At 28.1% G+C, this 21,244-nt stretch overlaps 1 protein-coding gene and 1 long non-coding RNA gene across 4 annotated transcripts in view; one reads left to right on the top strand and one right to left on the bottom strand.

Annotated features, from left to right (window-relative positions):
• Nucleotides 1–21,244, top strand: part of LOC112682727 (monocarboxylate transporter 2) — a 218,699-nt gene that overhangs the window by 183,502 nt on the left and 13,953 nt on the right. For all 3 annotated transcript variants that reach the window (XM_025553414.1, XM_025553413.1, XM_025553415.1), the window contains exon 3: nucleotides 20,294–20,479. In XM_025553414.1, coding sequence (XP_025409199.1) covers nucleotides 20,294–20,479 — 186 coding nt within the window. The remainder of the gene's footprint in view (nucleotides 1–20,293; nucleotides 20,480–21,244) is intronic.
• On the bottom strand, nucleotides 1,159–1,986 carry LOC112682728. The gene is made up of 3 exons (XR_003148546.1): nucleotides 1,894–1,986; nucleotides 1,717–1,826; nucleotides 1,159–1,581 (listed from the first exon to the last, which is right to left on the bottom strand). It is a non-coding gene; the product is annotated as an uncharacterized LOC112682728 (long non-coding RNA).

Here is a 21,244-nt window from a genome sequence, read left to right as displayed (position 1 = left end):
AGAGGTGCCGAATGGGAAAGTATAGAGGGCAATACCGAGTCCAAAAGGCTTTTGCCCTCTTTTCTGCGGATAGGGTATCCCTTTTAATAATTTAAACGATACCGGGCGATCGGCCAGCATTAGATGATTTGCGATATTTCCCGGTCAGATGACGGCTGCCCGAGTAAAGGGTAGATACAGCCTGTCGATTGAACTTTACTTTCTGGTTTTTTATGTAAACGAATATATATATATATATTTAAAAAATACACATACGTGCTAACACACACCCAACAAAATTATAGCTAAGGTAACTCTGCTTAATGGCCAAAGAAAAAAAAATATAGTATATATATGAATGCCTGTGTGTGTTCTATATAGTGTATGTGCGAGTATATCATACATTATATAGAGGTATATTATATATATATATATGAGGTAAATAAGTCAAATGTTGTGGAGAGCAATAAAAAAAATAATGGCATACACCCGTATTAGGATAATATAGTGCATATAACTTTCAAACCCCACCTCCCTATCGTCTTCATTTTTGTAATAATACTTATAATGTTGTTGAACGAATATTATCTGAAATCCCCTCCGGGTTTCAAACTGTACAAGATGCCGTTTAAATCCAAAACATTATATTATTATTTGCTCGTTTATGATAGATTTAATTGTTATCATCATGATGCAATTAAAATTATGGAAATTGTTTTATAATTGTATATATTCTTTAAAAATTGAACAACAAAAAAAAAAAAAAAACATTAAACCTGAAAACAAAATTACAGTACTCTAGAATTATCAGATTATGATGTTTTTTTAGTGATCAATTTTTGAAAGTATTATACATATTATAATTAAATAGCAATTATTTATTTAAATATGTATAAAAAAAATCTAGCAATGGTAATTTCGCTTCCTTGATAGTATAATTAAATATCTATATTATTTATTTTAAAATTTCGTCTTGTCAGTTTGTAAAATTTTTAATCAATATTTCAAAAGTTTCTTAAAAACCATTTTGAACTAATAATATGAGTACGGAAAACTTGATCATTTTTCCATACCGATGTCGTTTTGTTTATCTTAGAAATCAAAATACATTTGTAACTTATTTACATAAATTTATCGTTTTTATTTTTTCATGACTTAATTTATGTGCCCCCATAACATTTTTCCTTATCTCCCTTATGTATATAGTTTATAGATATAATTGTATACAAATTATGATGTAATATCTGTAACATACGGTTAACTTTTGTAAATTTTAATAAAAAAATACAACTTAGTCAAATATTTGCAAACCTGCGTAAGTTAATGTATGAAAAGGAATTTCTCCATTTACCATTTTTTTGTAATTATTTTTGCTGTACATTTATTTAATTGATTAATTCTACTGCGATATTAACAACGTATTCTTTAATTCCAAGACTGAATATAATGTTTTATTAATACTAGTGGAACAGACGTCGAGTTCATTTTATATTTTACCGAGAACGTTATGAGTTTTATGACCATCAGACTGGTCGGCATGTTTGGCTTAGTTAGTTTTGAAGTTTTGCAGGTTCGTCACAGCAGGTCACATCAGGCCACAATCTTTGTGAATACAAAAAAATTCAATTAAATAAAAACAAAAAATAACAAAAAAAAAAGTGACTTGGAAATCAACAGAATTATCATAAACATACCCATATATAAAAATAAACACATACATACGTACGTTCTACTTACCCAGCACAGCACCGTATATTATAGTTATTGCGAAGGTCGTTAGCTATTGTCTTTGAAGTAGATCCGGTGATCGCAGCAGCTCTCCCTCCTCGCACACCCTCTAACCATCTCTGAAACGATTAAACACAACATTTCGTCAACAACTGTTGTTGTTACTACGGTCGTTTGAAAAGAAACCTGAAATGCTGGACAACCGCAGAAGCGAATATCCCCTCAGGATGGACCAGTTTCTTTGTACAGGTATATTATAATACGGTGTCGAATATCAGCAGCCTACATCTCGGCACTTAATAATTGGGCGATTTTACATTATATACCTCTTTTTTCCTCCTTATTCTTCTCCTCCTCCTACTACTACTACCACTGCTACTATTATCTACTTACTACTCCTCCCCGTCCCACCTTCCTTACTTCTTAGTATTAATACTATATTTATACTACTACTACTACTACTACTACTACTACTACTTCTCCTCTTTCTCTAAATCGGCACTTATATGCACGTGTTTAAATGTGTACATGCATGTTTACTCGTTATGTATCGATCGTATATGCCTTTCTACGCCACGCGTTGACTGAATCATTTTATGTTTGCACGCGCACGAAATGGGTAAAAGACGGTGCCGACGATTACATGCATTCTGTACAAGGATAATATTCTAATGCGTTTCGCAAACGCGCGCCGGTCGTACCCACATCCTGTATCGATGACGTCGGCATACGCGTAAAAGTATACGTGCTACATGTACACCTGTACAGGTCGTGTTAATATACGTCTAAACAGTATAAAAAAACGTGCGTACAACACGTAATAACCAACGCATGTCGTCCGTAATGATAGCATTCGATCATGAAGCCGGTGCACTGCAGTTGACGGTAGGCGATCGTAATGACGTATTGACTGCAGTCCTATAACAAAAGAAATACGTTACGACGGTGATCGTTATGGAACATGCAAAAATAATACGAACGTAAAATGTGAACAGGACTATAGCTGCTGCTCGTGCTATGGTACATATCCTTTGTAATATATTTATTATGTCTGTATTTGCACAACGGTACAGCTATGGCAAGCGCGTGGTCGCGTGTACGTACATTTATCGTATGTGTGTGTGTGTGTGTGTTTGTGTCCATGTATATGAGTGTGTAAAACCAGAGGATAGATTAAAACGTTCCGAGTAATTATCTTATTTGTCGGTCGCTAACGAGTAAGGACCATTGGGACTGTACGAGCGGAGGAAATAAAAAAATATCTAAAAAAACCAGAACAAAAATGATATCGTAACCCGTTTAATATGTGCATGCTTAAACAGCTCGGGGGACATAATAATGTATCCAGTGCACTGCGCACACCGACGACAACGAAGACTACATAACTGCGCCGCTGCAGCAATGTTGTTTGATACCGGGTTATTATGTCAGTTGCGCGTCGGTAATTTAATGTTTTCAAAGCGTTTTCATTTTTTTATTTTAAACACCTACCTAATTATATAAATAAACGATTTGTTGTGTATTTATTATACATACGCATTGTAGTATAAAAATTATCATCGTACGTACATTGTAATCGTGGCTTCACTATCAGCGGAAAATGTGTGCATTTTTATCATATATTGACTTGTGGTAGTACTGGTAATACGTGTTTTGTGATCGTTGATTAAAGTTTTTTTTTTCTGGTAAATTTACGTTGTACTTAAAACCAAAGATCATTAATTTTCTGTATTTCATCTTAAACGTTTTCGTCTAGTACGATCCATTTACTTAACCCTTAGGACGCGCGGGTTTCCACACTCGTTCCTTCGTCATTGTCGATGGATTTCTGAACAAATCAAAATTACGTTGACCGTGCTGTATACTATAACGATTGATGTTCAGGTTAAACTCTGGTACTTGTGCGCGAGTTTCATATTTTCGAACGCAGTTTTTCGTGTCTTCAATTTTATCGCAAGTCTTAATGTGTCATAATATCTTTGTCTGGATTTTCATGCGTCTACGAACATTTAAAATGTCCACGGATTTTCATAGACTACTCGCAAGTAAAATTTTCGAGTCGGTTTTATCGACCGTCGTCAATACCATCCGTCCACCACCATGGCCCGGGCGTCGCCTTGACGTCTGAACAGTTCGTTGAACGTAAAACAATACATAACTCACAAACACGACGTTGAAATTAAACGGACTTGCAATATAGCTTCGGGTCACTCGTAAAGTCAACCGGGGGGACCCTGTCGATCTCGATCGGAACGATCACACGCGGCACACACAGTGCTAGAATGTGTATTATTACGATTCTCATTTGAAAGTACGCGCGTGCACATAAAAGCCACCGTGCAGTGGAGACATGAGCCTCGTGCATCCTGCTTTACCATCCGACTTCATTACGGCGGACGGACGAAAAAAAATCTCTCTTTCTCATTGTTATCAAAAACACCTGTTTGCCATATTCGTCTAAGATATCAGTATTAGGCGTGCGCACCATATAATATACACACCTATTACACGCGAACCCCGCAAAGGACACCGTTGATTCGGAACTTTCACGATTAGGAATTGAAAATCTGTTTTAATGAATGCGAATTCCACACGTAACGAGTGGTCTGTGCACAGTCTCACCGATAAATCTAATGATATTCAGTATCGATTGGTCCGGGTCAATACGTATTATGTACATAAGTGTACGAGCCGCCGGATGGCGGGCGCTCCCGAACCAATATTTCAGACAGCTATTTAGGGCTCATTTATTTTCTCATGTGACGGCGCAGCACCATCGAAATGATCAACCGCAAATCGTTGGTTAACGTTTCCCATCTACATGATTAAATTGCGAGCGGTACGCGTAGAGAGCGTACAATTTTGCACTCGGTGGCGCACACCGCGAGATAAAACATAGAATTATACTGATAGTCGTCATTTCGGCTATTGATTTGAGCGAACGAACACAACAACCCCACGGGGAAGGTTCGAGAGTATTAAGACGCCAAAAGTGCTGTAAACGACGTTGACTAAATGTTTTTCGTCGACTTTTGGCCGACACGATATATTCCGACCAAAACAATTTTTCATTTAATTCGTTCGCTACACTCTTCATTATTATTTAACTTCTAGTTTGGTATTTTGTTTTATTAACAACACACACACGCACAAATTACAGATATTATGTATACGTATTTAACGAGTACACCTCTATCTACTAACAGTTATTGTATGCATCGTGGGCCTATGTTAAATTGTATAATTCCAACAGGAATTTTTATTATTATTAATGCATTAATATATCAAAAAAACGTGACGTTTTCGTTTAATAATATTAGAACTCTTGCCAAATGCCAATACATACTCAGATATTCGTCATTCTATATGTTCCAGAGACTAAAATAATTTTCTACTGAATCATTTTAAAATAGATGCTGAATTATATTATAATGTTATTTGCATGAAATATGATATATATATATAATTTTATTATTAATTATTAGCAATGAAAATATTTTAATATTTAAAAACTGACGACCATTCACCGATAGTTAATAATTATTGATATTCTTATAGCTGAACTGTTTTAGAATGGTTGTTGTTGTTAGTTTTGGCTAGTAAAAATAAATGGTACTGTTGTTTGTTGAGATAAATACTTTTTAATCGTATTTAACGTAACTTAAAAATTTTACGCAGCAAAAACAGAAACAAAAGATAATAATTTTGTCTGAAAATCTGATAGGAATCCTTTATTGCGTACACAATTGCAAGAATGCAATACTAAGAAATGCATTTACGTGGAAAACACTAAAACTTAATATATACCTAAAAAGAGGAATTTCGTCTAATCTTAAATTTTCAAATAAAAGCAGATTTTGGCAATAAAATTCTTGATTAGATTTAAGATTAATGTTATTTCTGCATGATTATACGTACAATATAACCGTTTAATTGAGGAATGTAACCAAGTAGTATTTTCGTAGATTTACTTTTTAAAAGAAGGTTTCAAAGATATATATTTACTAGTACATTACATGGTACGTGCTATTCGATTTGTAGCGACAATTATTTTTGAACAAAATTTGAAATACCAACTATATGTGAGATGATTATGTTTCTTCATGTGGTTGTAAAAAAAAATAAAAAAAAAAAAATGGTTTATTCATTTTCGGTTTACAAAAATGTAATAAAGAAACAATGTTTTTATACTTGTAATTATATAAATCAAAAATGTAAAAATTATTTAAATATTTTACTAATATTATTCCATAAAAATGGAACATGATATCAATAGTGAAAAAGTCAAAAAGATACCATTTCCAAATTTAAGTAATTTATTTGTTTACATTTGAAAGCAATTATAAACCATTAAGTTCAAAAAATGATTTTGAGCGTAGTATTGAATTATAATACTCAGTAATTATATATGTTCATAGTTTTGTATTATATAACGCATCTAATATAGCTGTAGTTTTAAAGTATTTAAATCAATTTTACATTTTAAAACTATAAATAACAATCATTAATACCAATTTTTTTGAAATAGTTGATTAATCCTCAAAAGCAATTTAAATTAATGTTAAAAACCATAGTTTTAAAAATTATTGTATAAGCAAATCTTACAAAAATCTCAAAAACAAAATAAAAAGAGCTATCATTTATATTATTGTTTATATTATTTTTAAAACTAATGAATATTTCTTGATAATATTAATAATTTTCTAATAAACTAATGCTTTCAAAAAACTGTTTTGTATGAACTCAAATATTAATTTTAATTAACATTATTGAATAAATACTATACATTTAATGATTGCAATAAAAACACGAACTAAAGATAATATTTTCTATAATAATAGTATGGATAAAATTATCTTTAGTTCTTTATTATGTTTTCATTATATTATAGTGTCTCAATTTTCTTATTATTTATTCTAAAAGTTGTATACAGTTTAAAAAACAGTATAAAAGTGACAAAACAAATGATTACAAAGTGATTGTTTAAAATCTTTTTCTACTGCTGAAAAATAAAAGTTTCAATCACAGATAAAGTTTTCTATTTAATTACAATTTAATCATTAAATTACATATATGTTTGAATGGTGTTCGGAAATGTCATCAAGTTTTTAAATTCAAATCAGAGCGTTTTTGTATAAAAAAATTGACGAAGAAAAATCATTTGAACATTTAACTTAATTCAAAATTCTTTAGAATATTGTTCTATGAAATATTCATAGTTTAAAATTGAAAACTATAATTATATCAAAAATAAATTTAAAATTTTTTAGGATAAATTGAATATTATTTCCATGTTCTCGTTTTTCTGTTATTTTTTTCACTAAGAAAAACTACTGAAATATCTCAAAAATAACAATTGTTGTATTCGATTTCTTTATCTAAAAAGTTGTTACGTGAAACTTTTGGGGTGTAAATTCACAATTCAAAAGTTTGATCATAGAAAAGAAAGAAACATTATTGTGAAACAAATTCTGCATTACTTATGAAAACTAAAATATAAACATCAGTAGTTCACGAAAAAATCTACCGAAAAGCAATGAAAGATAAGTATAGTAATAAAATATAAACATCAATTTTAATACTTTCAATAACTATATAAATATATATGTATTTATAAATATAGTATTAAATTCAAATAAAAATTGATCTCAAAGGATAAGAGAATATTCCGTTATATCATAATTTTTTGTTTTTTATTATTATATACATTATTTTTTTTTAAAGTTTGTTCTTATTTATATAGTAATAATTTTGTAAATTATCTTTTTCTATTATCTTTTCCGTTTTCATGTTATAAGTATAAAATATGTACACCTAAATAACAGGTTTTTTTCCTTTAATTTGTGTTTACTATATATTTATGTTAAATTGATTGATAATATAATGTTTAAATGTGTCAAAAACAGTAAACATAAATCAATCAAAAAATCAATATGTACTTTAAAGTTTATTTGTTTTTATTTTGGTGAATAATATTAATTTTAATAATCAATTATAATTCATGGAAAAATGTACATAGAACGTATATTTCAGTCTTACGTTTTAAATGGAAAATGAGAATTGATTGAAAGATATTTATCGTTGACATGAGTGATGGAAAATTATTAGTACAATAATGGCGCTTGAACATTTAATGACGGAACGGTTTAATATGAAATACTACCGTATATTTATTTTGCATGATTAGCATTTAAATGCACTTACGTTGCGTAAAAGAATATTCATGCTATATACTGATTATCAGTATATATTAATATTTTATAATTGGGAGTAAACACACCCTTTTTTCAGTTTGTTGATTGCACATTTGATTTCTATCCGTGATTATGAATGTTTTACTCGGTTTAATAAACTTTGATGATAAAATGTAATGCCATTGCAGATGTTAATAATATGCAAGATTATGTAGATAACTATAAGATTTTAATGTTAATCGATTTGTGTAAACTTATTCAAGTTCGGCTATTAATCAATTTCAATGAACATACTCGTACATTAATTAATAATACAGTCTAATGAATTCTAAACTTCTCGAAGTTGTCTTACCTCGGGACGCCAAGGTGCAATAACTAGGAGAAATTTTTATTATTCAAACGATATTACCCAAAGAACTTGTATGTTTTTAAATTAAGTTTAATATTTTATCATAATTTACTGATACAGTTTTAATAAGTTTAGTGTTTTATTGCTATCAATACACTCGAATATAATAATAATAAAACCAAGCGGATACCAAGAAGCAAATGATTATTAATAGATCTTCGGAAGGGCTCACGGAAAGAATTGTTGGTTAATTTAACTGTAATTACAATATTTTTAACTATAAATTTTAATTACATATGAGACACCTATAAAGTTTGTTAAAATTATAAAATTGAAATAGTTAAACTTTTATAGTTATTTTGACAACAAAATGGTATACTATATTATCATTATAATGTTAAAATCACTATACAATGTAGTTGTTTATTATTGTTGATTTTACTATTTGTTAGATTGGTTCTACCATGTAATTTAACATTGTGACAGCAATTAAAATGTATAGTTAAATATATTTTTGAATTCATGATAATATAGAATGTAGTTACTTATTAATAATAAGTAACTACATTTTTACAAGTTATTACGGTTGATTTTTTAGAATTATCGTATTATCAAATTTAATCATTTTGACAGTAAAATTATGAGTTAGAAATTGAAATTTTATTGACTATTTTCAACTATCAATATTGAATTGAATATTGTAAATATATGTAATAGATAACTTATTTCAGATGTACTAGTTGTGATTCATTCAATGGTTTTACTTTGGCTTTTTTTATAAATAAACAAATTATATAGGTGGTATATAAATAATTATAATTATTTAACAAAAATAGTAGTTATAATTATAATAATTATTATAATAGTGGGTATAAGATAAGAATTATAAATTGTAATAATAATTAATAAATAGTAATAATTTTATAACACTAACAATTAATAATAATGAATATTTAGATAATTTATTAATAATTTATAGTTTTAAATTACGATGTATTAAAATGGATAGTTAAAATATTATTATATTACAATATTTTACAATATAGTATTAATTACATGAAAATTGTACTTTAAAATTTAGCAGAATAATCGAAATACAAGAAAAAATTTAATTTTTATTCGTAATAATAAAATAATTGTTTAAAAATCTGCATTCAAATTAGAACAAGAGTATAAAACTTTCATAAGTACTTGGATCGATAGGAATTATTTACCTTTTATAGGGTTCACAATATTAAAAATAAAAAATGTATTCAACAGGGTTTTCCAGGTTCAGTGAATGATAGGCTTTAAAACATACATCGATGGCTTTGATAAGAGTCTTCAATAATTACTGGGTGTGGTTAATTATTGTATAAGTATGAATAGGATCCAACCAATCAATATCACTAATTAGAACAATATATGGTTGAACAGTCAAGCCCAAAGAAAGTGCACTATCTTTTTTTGGTTAATGCAAAGTTTTGAGCCCATTTAGACACACTTCAAAATAAAACAAATATACATTATAATTATAATTATCTTAATATGGGTTACTATAATATAGTAAATTAAAATGGTTAACTTACAACAATGTGAGTCATTAAATCTCTTGACTTTTCAATTTTGGAAGGAAGATATGTTTTTTGTTTTTGAGAACCAAATTTGTAGGTTGAAACATAAATGGTTATAACAATAGTGAGGCCAGTTCATCATCTCCTATAAAATATGAAATTAAATAAATTAAAATATTTGCTACCAATATCTTACCAATATGTTCACTTGTCATGTTTTAAAGGATTGTTAAGTTTAACAAGAAACTTCAAATAAGTTGACTCAAGTTTAATAGGTTTTTGTTTTTGTGGACTTGATGTCGACATACTTTATCTAACAATTGTTGGTCCAAATCAAAGATAGCCAAATGGTAAAGTCATATATCGGCATAGTTTGGGCGTAACTTTACTTATATATTTGTACTAAATAACAAATATATTCTAAGAGAACTAAACAGAAACTTAGAGGGAGGTATTATCTTTATTCGATGGATCTGGAATATGTTGATGGATTTGGACAATGTACACATGTTAAATGTTGAATAAAATATTCCGCATTAACTTGAAAAACTAAAATCATATAAAATAAGCATTTATTATTTGCATGTATTGTTCAAAATCAAATTACCTACAATCACAATGCTACAATTTACATTATTCACAGTGAGACAACCCAAGTCCCGACGTTAGTAAAGAGAGTACAGACACATCTGCACGTATATACACAAATGACTACACGCACGTACAATTGACTGTACTTATTATTTACTATAAAACTTAGCGCTTAGCACTATATCGTACACCGTATAGATGCCATTGAGTTTATCGGACACAGATGTACACGATATTGGATAGTATACCATATAGGTAAACGATAATGTAAGAATGTAAAATACTAAGTACACATAAGACATTGAAACCGAACTGATACAAGATACAGAAGTGTCAAGTAAAAGTTAAAAATGTCAAGTGTGGACTGACTAGTGAATAGTGACCACTGGGGTTGGGCGATTCATTGGTAATTCGGATTATTTTACAGAACCAAAAATCAAAGAAGAAATAACAATTCAACAATTCAATCTAGTTTGTGATTCAATTCTTCTTTATTTTACTGTAGTCCATGGCTATGAAGTAACCAGTGCTATCAGTTTATGTAAAAATCTTGTCACTGTTACATTAAATTTTCTACGTTTATTTTATTTACAAATTATTGCTGCATATTATGATACTTTTTCACAAGACTGTTAAATTAACCTATAATATTACTTTTTTTTTTTTATCATTTTTAAATTAATAGTTATAATCTTCTAAAATAGCGTATATACATAGTAATAATAATAACATTAACAATATTAATATTGAATCAAAAATAAAAATAAAAAATATGAAAAGTTCAGTTTTTTTTTACAGTTATGCTTAGGTCCCCGTCTCACCCCCAAAACTTGAACATACCTTGGAGGCTTCTATTTAAATGTGCCATGGGCCTATATTTATAAGTTTATAACATTTATACATTTAAAATTAATGCTAAAAAATGTATAACTACTTTACAGTTGATACACAAACAATCTAAATTGCTAGGTATTATTATCAGTGTAATAATAATTTCAATTAAATTTAAATTATTCGAAGTGAATCACTAAATCGATTCAATAAAATGAACTGAATTAGAAGAATCGATTGAATTAACTGAATCATATTTCTCATCCTTATTGACTACAACGTACAGAATACTAACAGACAACAGTACTCTGGTATTGATATTTATTATAAAGCAGAGTTCTAAAATATTCGGGCTCGTGACTAATGGATTTTACCCTAAGAAGATTTTCTCTATTATTGTCAAATGCCCACGAATATTTTAGTTAAATAAGTATTTAAAATTGAACTATTTGTATACTAGTTATTCGAACATGTAATTTTAGTTAGTATAGGTAAAAGTATGATTCTTTAAGCTATGAATCATTTAACTAAAATAATATAGTAAGTTTTTTTCCCGTGTTACTAAGTTTTTAACGACGTGATACGATTTTTAAAACAACTTGGTTTTATAAAATATGAGTATTTTGTATTTTACTCTCCGTTGACATTATTGTGTTGAAAATAAATTTTATTCTTATAAATTATAAATATAACACACTCTACTTCGTTATGATAATGTAATATAAATGTAGACTATATATATATTGTTTTTATATTTCCTATGTTTCAAAAGGGTCTTAATATCATTTTGGGTCAACATACGTATTGCGATGAGAAAATGAATCGAAATCTACAGTGCCGTTTTTATATTTTGTACATTGACGTAAACGATCGCTAATGTGATGTTTCAAATCAAGCGTGGAACCCTCGGATTCCCGCATCAGGCAACATCAGTTATTGTTTCCTTGTACATGTATGAAGTATAATGCGATATTCTCAGCTTCAACACAGACGTACCACGGGGAGAATGGGTAAACCATATCTAGGATTTCATTGGCATGTCCAGTTATTAATAGTGTACCTAAAAACTCTTAGTGCAGATGGTGCCGACAATATTACTGTTTATGAAAACCGACGTTCAGTCCTTTCTCGGCGAAGGAAAAAAAGGATGTTTTGACTTACGGTTTACGCTTTTATTATCGTTGATAAAACCCTTTACTTGCCCGCATATAAATGATGTCTTCATTTAAACGACACTGACGCGTTGCTGCCAACATGTCAACATTGCACGCATGGTCCTGAGCTTTATACCCATTCACACATACACGCACAGAACGATCATATATACATGCTTACATGCACACCACACCCACACAAAAATATATACGTACGTAGATACATAAACATATATACTTATACATCTATGCACACATGGCACACGAGTATCGCATTAATATATGTATAATATGTGTGTATATATTTATAGCACACTGCACAAAAGGGGTCTGGAGATATGTACATGTATGCAGCCATTTGCTCTAAGAAAGGTTTTCCGACCTCCGGTGGGGGGCATAAATCACCGGGTCGTTTTTTGACATCGCTCTCCGGCGCAAAGAAACTTTCAAAGCCCGTGCGCGTGTACAACTAAAAATTATTATTGCTATGACTGTTTTCACGGTACAGTTGGTACAAAACTAGTAGAAAAACGGGTAAAATCCCAGGAATTATTGTGGTCCACAACGAAAACGTTATGAATTGAATGATAAAATCGAGACTTATATGCACCGCGGTCGATTCGTATAACCGAGACATTATGGCTGGCAACTTCTGCCAAACATTTATCGAACTTGGCCATACTATTATTATCATTATCGTTAAATGGGTATTATATAATAAATTTACACTGCAGTTGACCTATTTGGTATGAACGTCGTTTACATATTATGATTTGTTACATGGTTATGCATTATTATTACGAATATGGTTAAACACCATCGATGTGTTTGGACTTACCTTATTTAAAATACACTTTTGCGTTTCAAAGTATTTGATGCCAGAACGAGAATGATAGGGGAAAAACAATCCATTGTTTGGGCTTAGTGTCTTCGATAATATTTGATTGTTTTTCCGCTTAGACACTCGCGATTATTGTTTTATTTATTTTCATATTATAAGCACTTACAGAGTTATTTTTGTCCATTTGTTTTCTCGTTTCGTTTAGGCATATAAAACGAAAACAGTAATCCAATTTTTCACCCTCTCTTAGATATAATGGCATACGAAAAACGGATTTAATATTACTGAGAATTGCATAAACAATCAAATTAAATAAAATTCTCCGGCACATTTCGTTATTTACATCGATTACGATTCTGTATTCAATTATTCAGGATTTGTTTTAATATTGTCCAAGGGAATTCATATAATTCAATGGCGAAACATCGTTTTTAGCCAAGTTGGTCTGGTGGAATAATATTTCAAGAATTGGAATGGGTTTTCTCAATACGCATTTTTCGTTTTAATAATGTTGTTACGTTATGTTAAACAAATAAGCTATTAAAATATTATTCTTCTTACACTTCGTTAACACGCATCCGCTTCGGGGCTACAATATGAAATACAAAAACTGTTAACGTTTTAGTATTCTACCAATAAATAATTGATGATTTATGCTCTATTGCTATAAAAAAATAAACCGATGATAAATGATCCACTATAAATATTTGTAGAATATTATTTTTTTTCGATTTGAATTTTTTAGCAATGATTAATAGCTATTGATGAATATACGATGAACAAAATATTCAAAGTAAATCAAAATTATAATGACTATTTCTTTTAAAGTTATTCAAGTTCGGATGTATAAGAGTTATACTAAAGAAACTAAAGTTATTGTCTTATACAAATCATCAATAAAAATTATTTAACTGCAAGATATTAAGTAGATAGTGAATTAACTATCACTTTCAGATGTTGTATTTATTTATATAATTTGAATATTCCAAAAGTACTATTTATTCTATGAAAAAATGAATTAGAATTTAAGTCGAATATCGATTTATTTTCAATTTTTTTTTTTTATAAGTAAAACACAAATAATTTTTAATTTGTATCCTAATTATTCGATATTTATTTTATTTTATTTTTTTTTTTAAAGAGTTATTAAATGTATCACAAAATCAATGGTAATAACTAATAATATATTACTGTTGGTAATATATTGTGTATCAAAATACTTACCGAATATCTCATATTTAAGAAACCATTTAAATAAATTAATCATATTAGGTATTACAGAAAGCCTTCTGAATTTCGAAATTGTTTTTGACATAAACTTTATTTTTCCAAGTGATTACTTTCCAAGCAATAAAATAATGCATAGAGATAATAATCATAACTTTTTTCTGAGTGGTTGCCATTGTTTTTTTTTTTTTTTTTTTAAATAATACAATAAAAGCGTTTTGTTAGGGAAAAATTCAACGTTTCGAAATCATTTGTCGATTCGGGAGTATTCAATTTTATGGCTATTATACGGTGTTTTATCACACGCCTATAAATTTCTATTTGGTTTTATATTAATAATAATATTGAAATTATTTAAGATTTTACAAGATGTTCCATTCGATTATAAACTTTATCTTAATATATATATATTTATAAAAACTAACCTATTCTCTTTAAAACCGATTGAAATTATATATTGGTTGCATAACCAGAATTTCTTCGAGTAATTCAACCAAGTTAATCACTTTCATAATAATGTGTTCAATTTAATTACTTGAAAAGTATCACATTTTTGAATCTAATATTATGTAGGGCTACAATTCGTTTTTACTTATTTTATAGTATTTCTCGTACAACATTTGATATAAGTAACAACGTTATTTTTTTTCAAATGTTCAAGTCCATTATGTTTATATTTATTAAATTTTTTATTCGTGTAATTCAATGTTAATGTTACTCTATAGGTTCTTTGGTGAGGTATCAATACTTAAGAGTTGCTGTTCATGATATTCCACAAATCAATTAAAAGAAATAAAAAAACTGTTCTCTAAAATAAATTATCTCCAACAACAAACCAAGATCAATGACATCTTATATATATTTTTTATTTTATAAAATTATCTATGAGATTGTAATGTTTTGTATTTTATTTATTTGAGCTTATGTATATAGCTTATATAGTATTTTATTAAAATTATGTTAGTATATGATTAATTTAACAAATATGATCTTTGTTAAATGAAGTACATAATTATTATAAATTATTGACAGTTCATTTAATAATCACTGATTAAAAAAAAAAAAAAAACATAATTTTAATTGAAATGTAATTCAAAAAGTAAATGAAATACAAAATATGGATAAATGAATAAGAGTTGGAAGAGTTAGAGTGGGTGTGTTTAAATTTTTAAATATAGTGATAAAACATTCCAATTTAAAAACGTTTTTGGGCGGATATTGAATGGATATAATTTCAGTTAATTTATTTTATGTTAATTTTTATTAAGTTCGAAAATATTAATTATCATACCTATTACCTATTTTAAAACCTAAAATTACTCGTTTAATTAATATAAAAATGAAATAATTTTTTTAATTACATAGTCGTTACAATTTTTTCATGGCTAAAATTATTAACGGTTATAAAAAAACGATTATAAGTAACTTTTTGAAATTGGAAATTATGGGTACTATTAATAGATTCATTTTTTTTTTTATAAATACAATGACTACTATAAAATGCATTAAATTATATCAAACATTCTACTCATTATTTAAAATATAAATACATTAATTTGAAATAAAAATGTCTGTATTATCATAACAAAATATTATTATAAATTAATTATTAATTATTACTTATTAATATTATTATTTTTATCTTTTGAAATAGTATACTTATATTATAAATAGTATTTATTCTACAGCTTTCCATTGTAAATGTACATTCCAATGTAAATTTTAAATTATTCTTATAAAATCATTTTTAATTTATACGAAAAACATTAAATGCACAATCGATTGCTCAAACTTTAGATTGTACCAAAAAAGTGTATAAGAAAAAAAAAAGGAGAAATCATTGTGAAATAATTTTGGATTTCCTCATTTTTAAAATTTCTTTTAAGGCAAATTAAAATATTTAGATTATAAATATACATATAGTATATAAATATACTTGTACATATAGAAAAAAACTGATAGTTTCTCATATGGCAATAATTTCACGCTTGCATGTACAATATTATAATACGTTCAAAAAGTTAAAACATTGTATATAGGTATACATATTGTATAGGTACCTAATAATTTGGAAACTAAGTTTTATTCAGTCATGTAGAAGTAACAGTTTATTTATTTTTATGATTCTATTTTTTTTCTGTAAATTTTATTTATTTTAAAATTTGATATATCAACTGGTTTCTATCTATCTAAATATTGTATAATCTAAATATTGATAGATATATATAGTGTGTTAAAACTTTCTGTTATGTTTATGAAACTATTATTTCAATCACTCAAGGAGTTATTTTGATTCGAATGCGTGTAATTAAAATTACAGTATTGTGAAACATGTACAACTTTTTATGAAAATAATTAAGAATTTAACAATCAAATTCGTTAAGATACTTCAATTATTGATATGATTGATGTAAATTAATTGAAACTACCACAGTATCTAGATATTAGATACCGACAACAGTGGATAGTTAATTAATTAACATCCATTAAAAAATATTATAAAGTAAATTAATTGTTTTGAATTATTTTTAAATACTTCTTTGTAATAATAGGGTATACTAAAAAATTAATATGTAAGATACAGTTTATCGAGGTGTACTGTTAACTTACATTTATAATTAAAAACACAAAATATCGATTTGTTTGAATCGAAAATGTTATTCACGTTTAAATTTTTTATTTAAAAAAGTTTCAATAAATTTATATATATCATTCATTTTAACTTGCTTTTAAAAACAAAGAATACTTATTTAAATTTCTGGTTCGAATTTTTTTTATTAACATTATAGTTATATTAATATTATATTAATATTATATTAATTATATAATAACATTAAGCTCGTGTAACAGTAAGAAATACAGTATTGAGGATTTCATAGTTGGTCACTGACTGTATAAATAGTAAATTGAAAAACGATAAAATTATGGAAGAAACCTTTTCTGCTGCTATGATTTTTCGTAACTTATGAATGTGTTTTTCAGTAATTTAGGAAACGATATGTCTTAGCTTTATTGCTTTCAATGCATACGAGAGGCAGAGAAAGTGTGTATTGACGACATCGCGTTTATTGTTTTCCTCGTAAAATCCCCATTTTATTGTAAGTGGTGTAATTTTTCTTTCCTTAACAGACGAGTAACATTTTTAAATTTATAGTTTATTTAGTTTAAGGTTATATTTTAAACCTTTCGAGTGAAACAATTGGACTAAAATAATATTAATCATTAGTAATTAACTAATTACAAATAATTATAATTATTGTATGTCTTTATCACTACTGCGTTATTATATGTTTACATATGCATTAAACTGATAACAATTATTTCTATTATTCTAATTTTCAAATCAAAATATTTTTATTGCCAATATTAAATTTAAAAATAATATTTGTATGCTTAACGAATAAATAGCTTCAAATACCATATTAATTTTTTTGAAATACAACTAAATAAACGCATTGTATTTAACTGTGCACTTTCTCGGTTTTAGTAAAGTATCACTGATACTTTCATTAATGTATTTTTTTAAAGATTTGTATGAATAAATACGAAGTTAAAAATTATACGAAAAACAATTAAAAATTACTGGAAATAAACAGCTTTTCAGATTTCAGAATAATTACGTAATATTTAACGAAAAATGGTCGGACGCTTGAATTGTTGCATGAAAGAGGTTATTTTTAATGCAGAGAAATTAATATTTAGGAATTTGGCAAAATCCTGTAAACTGTAAATTTCGGGTCAACGAGAGGTTTTTGGTTATTAAAATGTTTAAATGAAACGGCGACCGTCAAATATCGGTCACAATTATTTGTTTTCAACTTAGAGCTTAGAGTTAACCAAGCGTTTAGCAATAGAAATTGGCAAACAAAAAGTGAAGTAATTTGTTTTTACATTGTTTCTAAATATATTTCACATGACCAATAATATATTGGTAAAAATAACTATTATATGAATTTATAATATTTTAACATGTAACAAACACTAATACATTTATATTTATAAGACATGATGTCAAAAATAAATAATGAGAAAAGATTTAATTTTGATTTATACCTGACAATATAATACAAAGTATGTGTAGCACATAAATGGTACCGGATAACTAAGAAGCAATATACGGTCATGCATTTTGTCAAATGTAATTTGGAAACATTATAAATATAAATTATCTTAATATTTTGGTAATAATGAGTATAAAATAATAGAATTAGCACATCAACCGTTTAATTTTCTTTCGACGAATTATTGAAGAATTCCTATAAAAAAACTTCAATTTATAAAAATATCAGATAACATTAAATCGTTTTATGTTGATGAATTAAACAATGATTATAAAGAACATAAATGATTGTAATTCAATTTTAGAATGATTTCAGTTGTATTATTATCGTGAGTTTGTGTCGTAGTTAAAAACTACTATATTTATATTACATGTTAGTTTTAATATGTTTAGTAAAAATATTTAAAAATAACATGAATTATGTACGAAAATACTTTGACTTAACCAATATACCTCGTATATCCAATTAATAGTTTCTACTCTTGTAAAATCATTATTTTTCCTTCTAAATAAAAATTTAGACTAACATTATAACATATCTAACTTATTAAATTTCAAATTAAAATTAAAATAGATAAAATGAAAAATATCAATAAAGACTGAGTGAATAAATTTTAAGGACTAATAATTAACCCAAATCTGATGTTATAAAATCATATAATAGTTTAGTAAACCAAAATAATGTAATAAAAAGAAAAAATTAAATTATAAACTAATAGGGAATCATTCTTGGAAATGTTTCGCATAATATATTTTGTACTATTATCAAATGTATTTATTAGGTTTATTTATAATATAGAGCTCAACTTAGCTAATGTTTATTTAGAAATCTATTTTTTTTCAATGTTTTAATTATTTTCTTAAAAAATAATATCTGACAAATTTCAAAAACAGGTATTTCTATTTTTATCGATTTTTATGTTTCGATCCCGATGCATTATCATTGCCCTGACATTTAGAATAATCTTAACTATGTCGGTTCATGTAATAATTATATAGTTCTGTTGTTTACTAGATATTTAATCCACTGCAATTAAATAGTATGTGTACACTTTGGTATACGATCCCATTCAATTTTGAATTAAAAACGCAATATTGGCCTATTTTTTTATTTGTCTGGTTGTTTTCTGTGCCACCGTTGAACAAGTGTATATATATATATATATATATATATATATATATAATAACGTATAGTTGTCGAAAACTAAACATTACTGGTATAATAGTCACGGTCGGTTGGTGGGTTATTAAAATATTTTTAGAGAACAACTATCGTTAGCTCATTTCCTTCCACCTCACACTCTTTTTTTTCCTATCCATTTATTTTTCTGTCTCTTTTACTACCCGTCCCTATTTCTCTCTCTCGCTCGCTCTCTTCGTAACTCTTTCGTGCACATGGTTCTATCTTTGATTTCTTTCAGAACGTCTCCATCATGACATCATATCATATCGCCGTCACATAATACACCGATTTCCAGATCGATAACACCACGATGGCGGCGGTGTTTATAAAATATTTAACAACGGGTCGTAACGCGACCCGCACTACTCTTTCGACCGTATTATACCTAAATATACCTGCGTAGAACTGAGTGGTACCGGACAAATCCTTTCGACGGGATTAACACCGGGGCCCGGTTCGCGGCCGTATATACATACACATTACCTCTACCTACGCGCGTACAGGACCGTTTAATCATATAATAATAATGATAATAATACATTTAAAAATATGTAAATGTCCCGACGATTATAATAACGATATTGTGTGTGTGTTTGTGCGCAGGATGGTTGGGAGCAATGTCCACGGGAGTGGCGCTGTTGCTGTCGCCGGTGACGATAGCGTTTTGCCGGCGGAAATCTACAAGACTGACGGCCGTCATGGGCGGCCTAATCACCGCGCTGGGATGTCTCTTCACCAGTTTCGCAACTCAATTCCATCAATTGTTCTTCAGCTACGGCACCGTCATCGGTACGCATGCACAGTGTTATTAATATCGTTACACCTCGCGTGTGTAATTAGGGCGACCGCCAGACGTCGTGCCTCTCCGTCATTTTACCCGTTCACGAACGCGGACAACGAAACGTCGCCGTGCCGTCGAAACATTAACGAAACTCAGAATTGGTTTTTTATTTGGCGCGTGACTGTAGCTAACCTCTCGCCATCGTTATTACCAGTGATAATCATTACTTAATTTTTACACGAACGTTTGCATTGCAATACCAGGGATCGGAGACGTTATCTCAAACAAAACCGACAAAAATTAAAAAAAATCAATATCGGTTGAAAATCTATTTGATAATCGAATTATTTTCAAGAATATCTTAGAACAAATCGAACTAATTCAAATGAGTGTTCCGTTTTTATTTGCTTCTGCGTACGATTTACTTATATTTTTAGATAAAAAAAAAAAAAAAAAAAAAAAAAATAGCAAATAATTCTTTAGAGTAAAAATTCAACCTTGCTGCTGGTGTTAATTCAGAATTCTGTCGCTTAAACAATGCATATATTATTCTTTCACTTACGATGTGAAATATGTGCTATAGATTTAAAAGAATTTATATTGAACTATGCCGTGAGACATTCTACATGACTTTGTAAGATTGGTATAGAACGGGATTTCGGAAGTATGCTAAAATAACGAGGGACGGATGTTAATAACACTAGACTTAATCGTAAAAATATATTAGTATTACTATTGTTGTTATTATTATTATACCTGACTATGGCAGTTGA

Source organism: Sipha flava, unplaced genomic scaffold, assembly GCF_003268045.1.
Source record: "Sipha flava isolate LNK unplaced genomic scaffold, YSA_version1 209_pilon_pilon, whole genome shotgun sequence".
Taxonomy (NCBI): domain Eukaryota; kingdom Metazoa; phylum Arthropoda; class Insecta; order Hemiptera; family Aphididae; genus Sipha; species Sipha flava.
The sequence above is the reverse complement of the archived record's forward strand: the minus strand, read 5'-3'. Positions and strand labels throughout refer to the sequence as shown.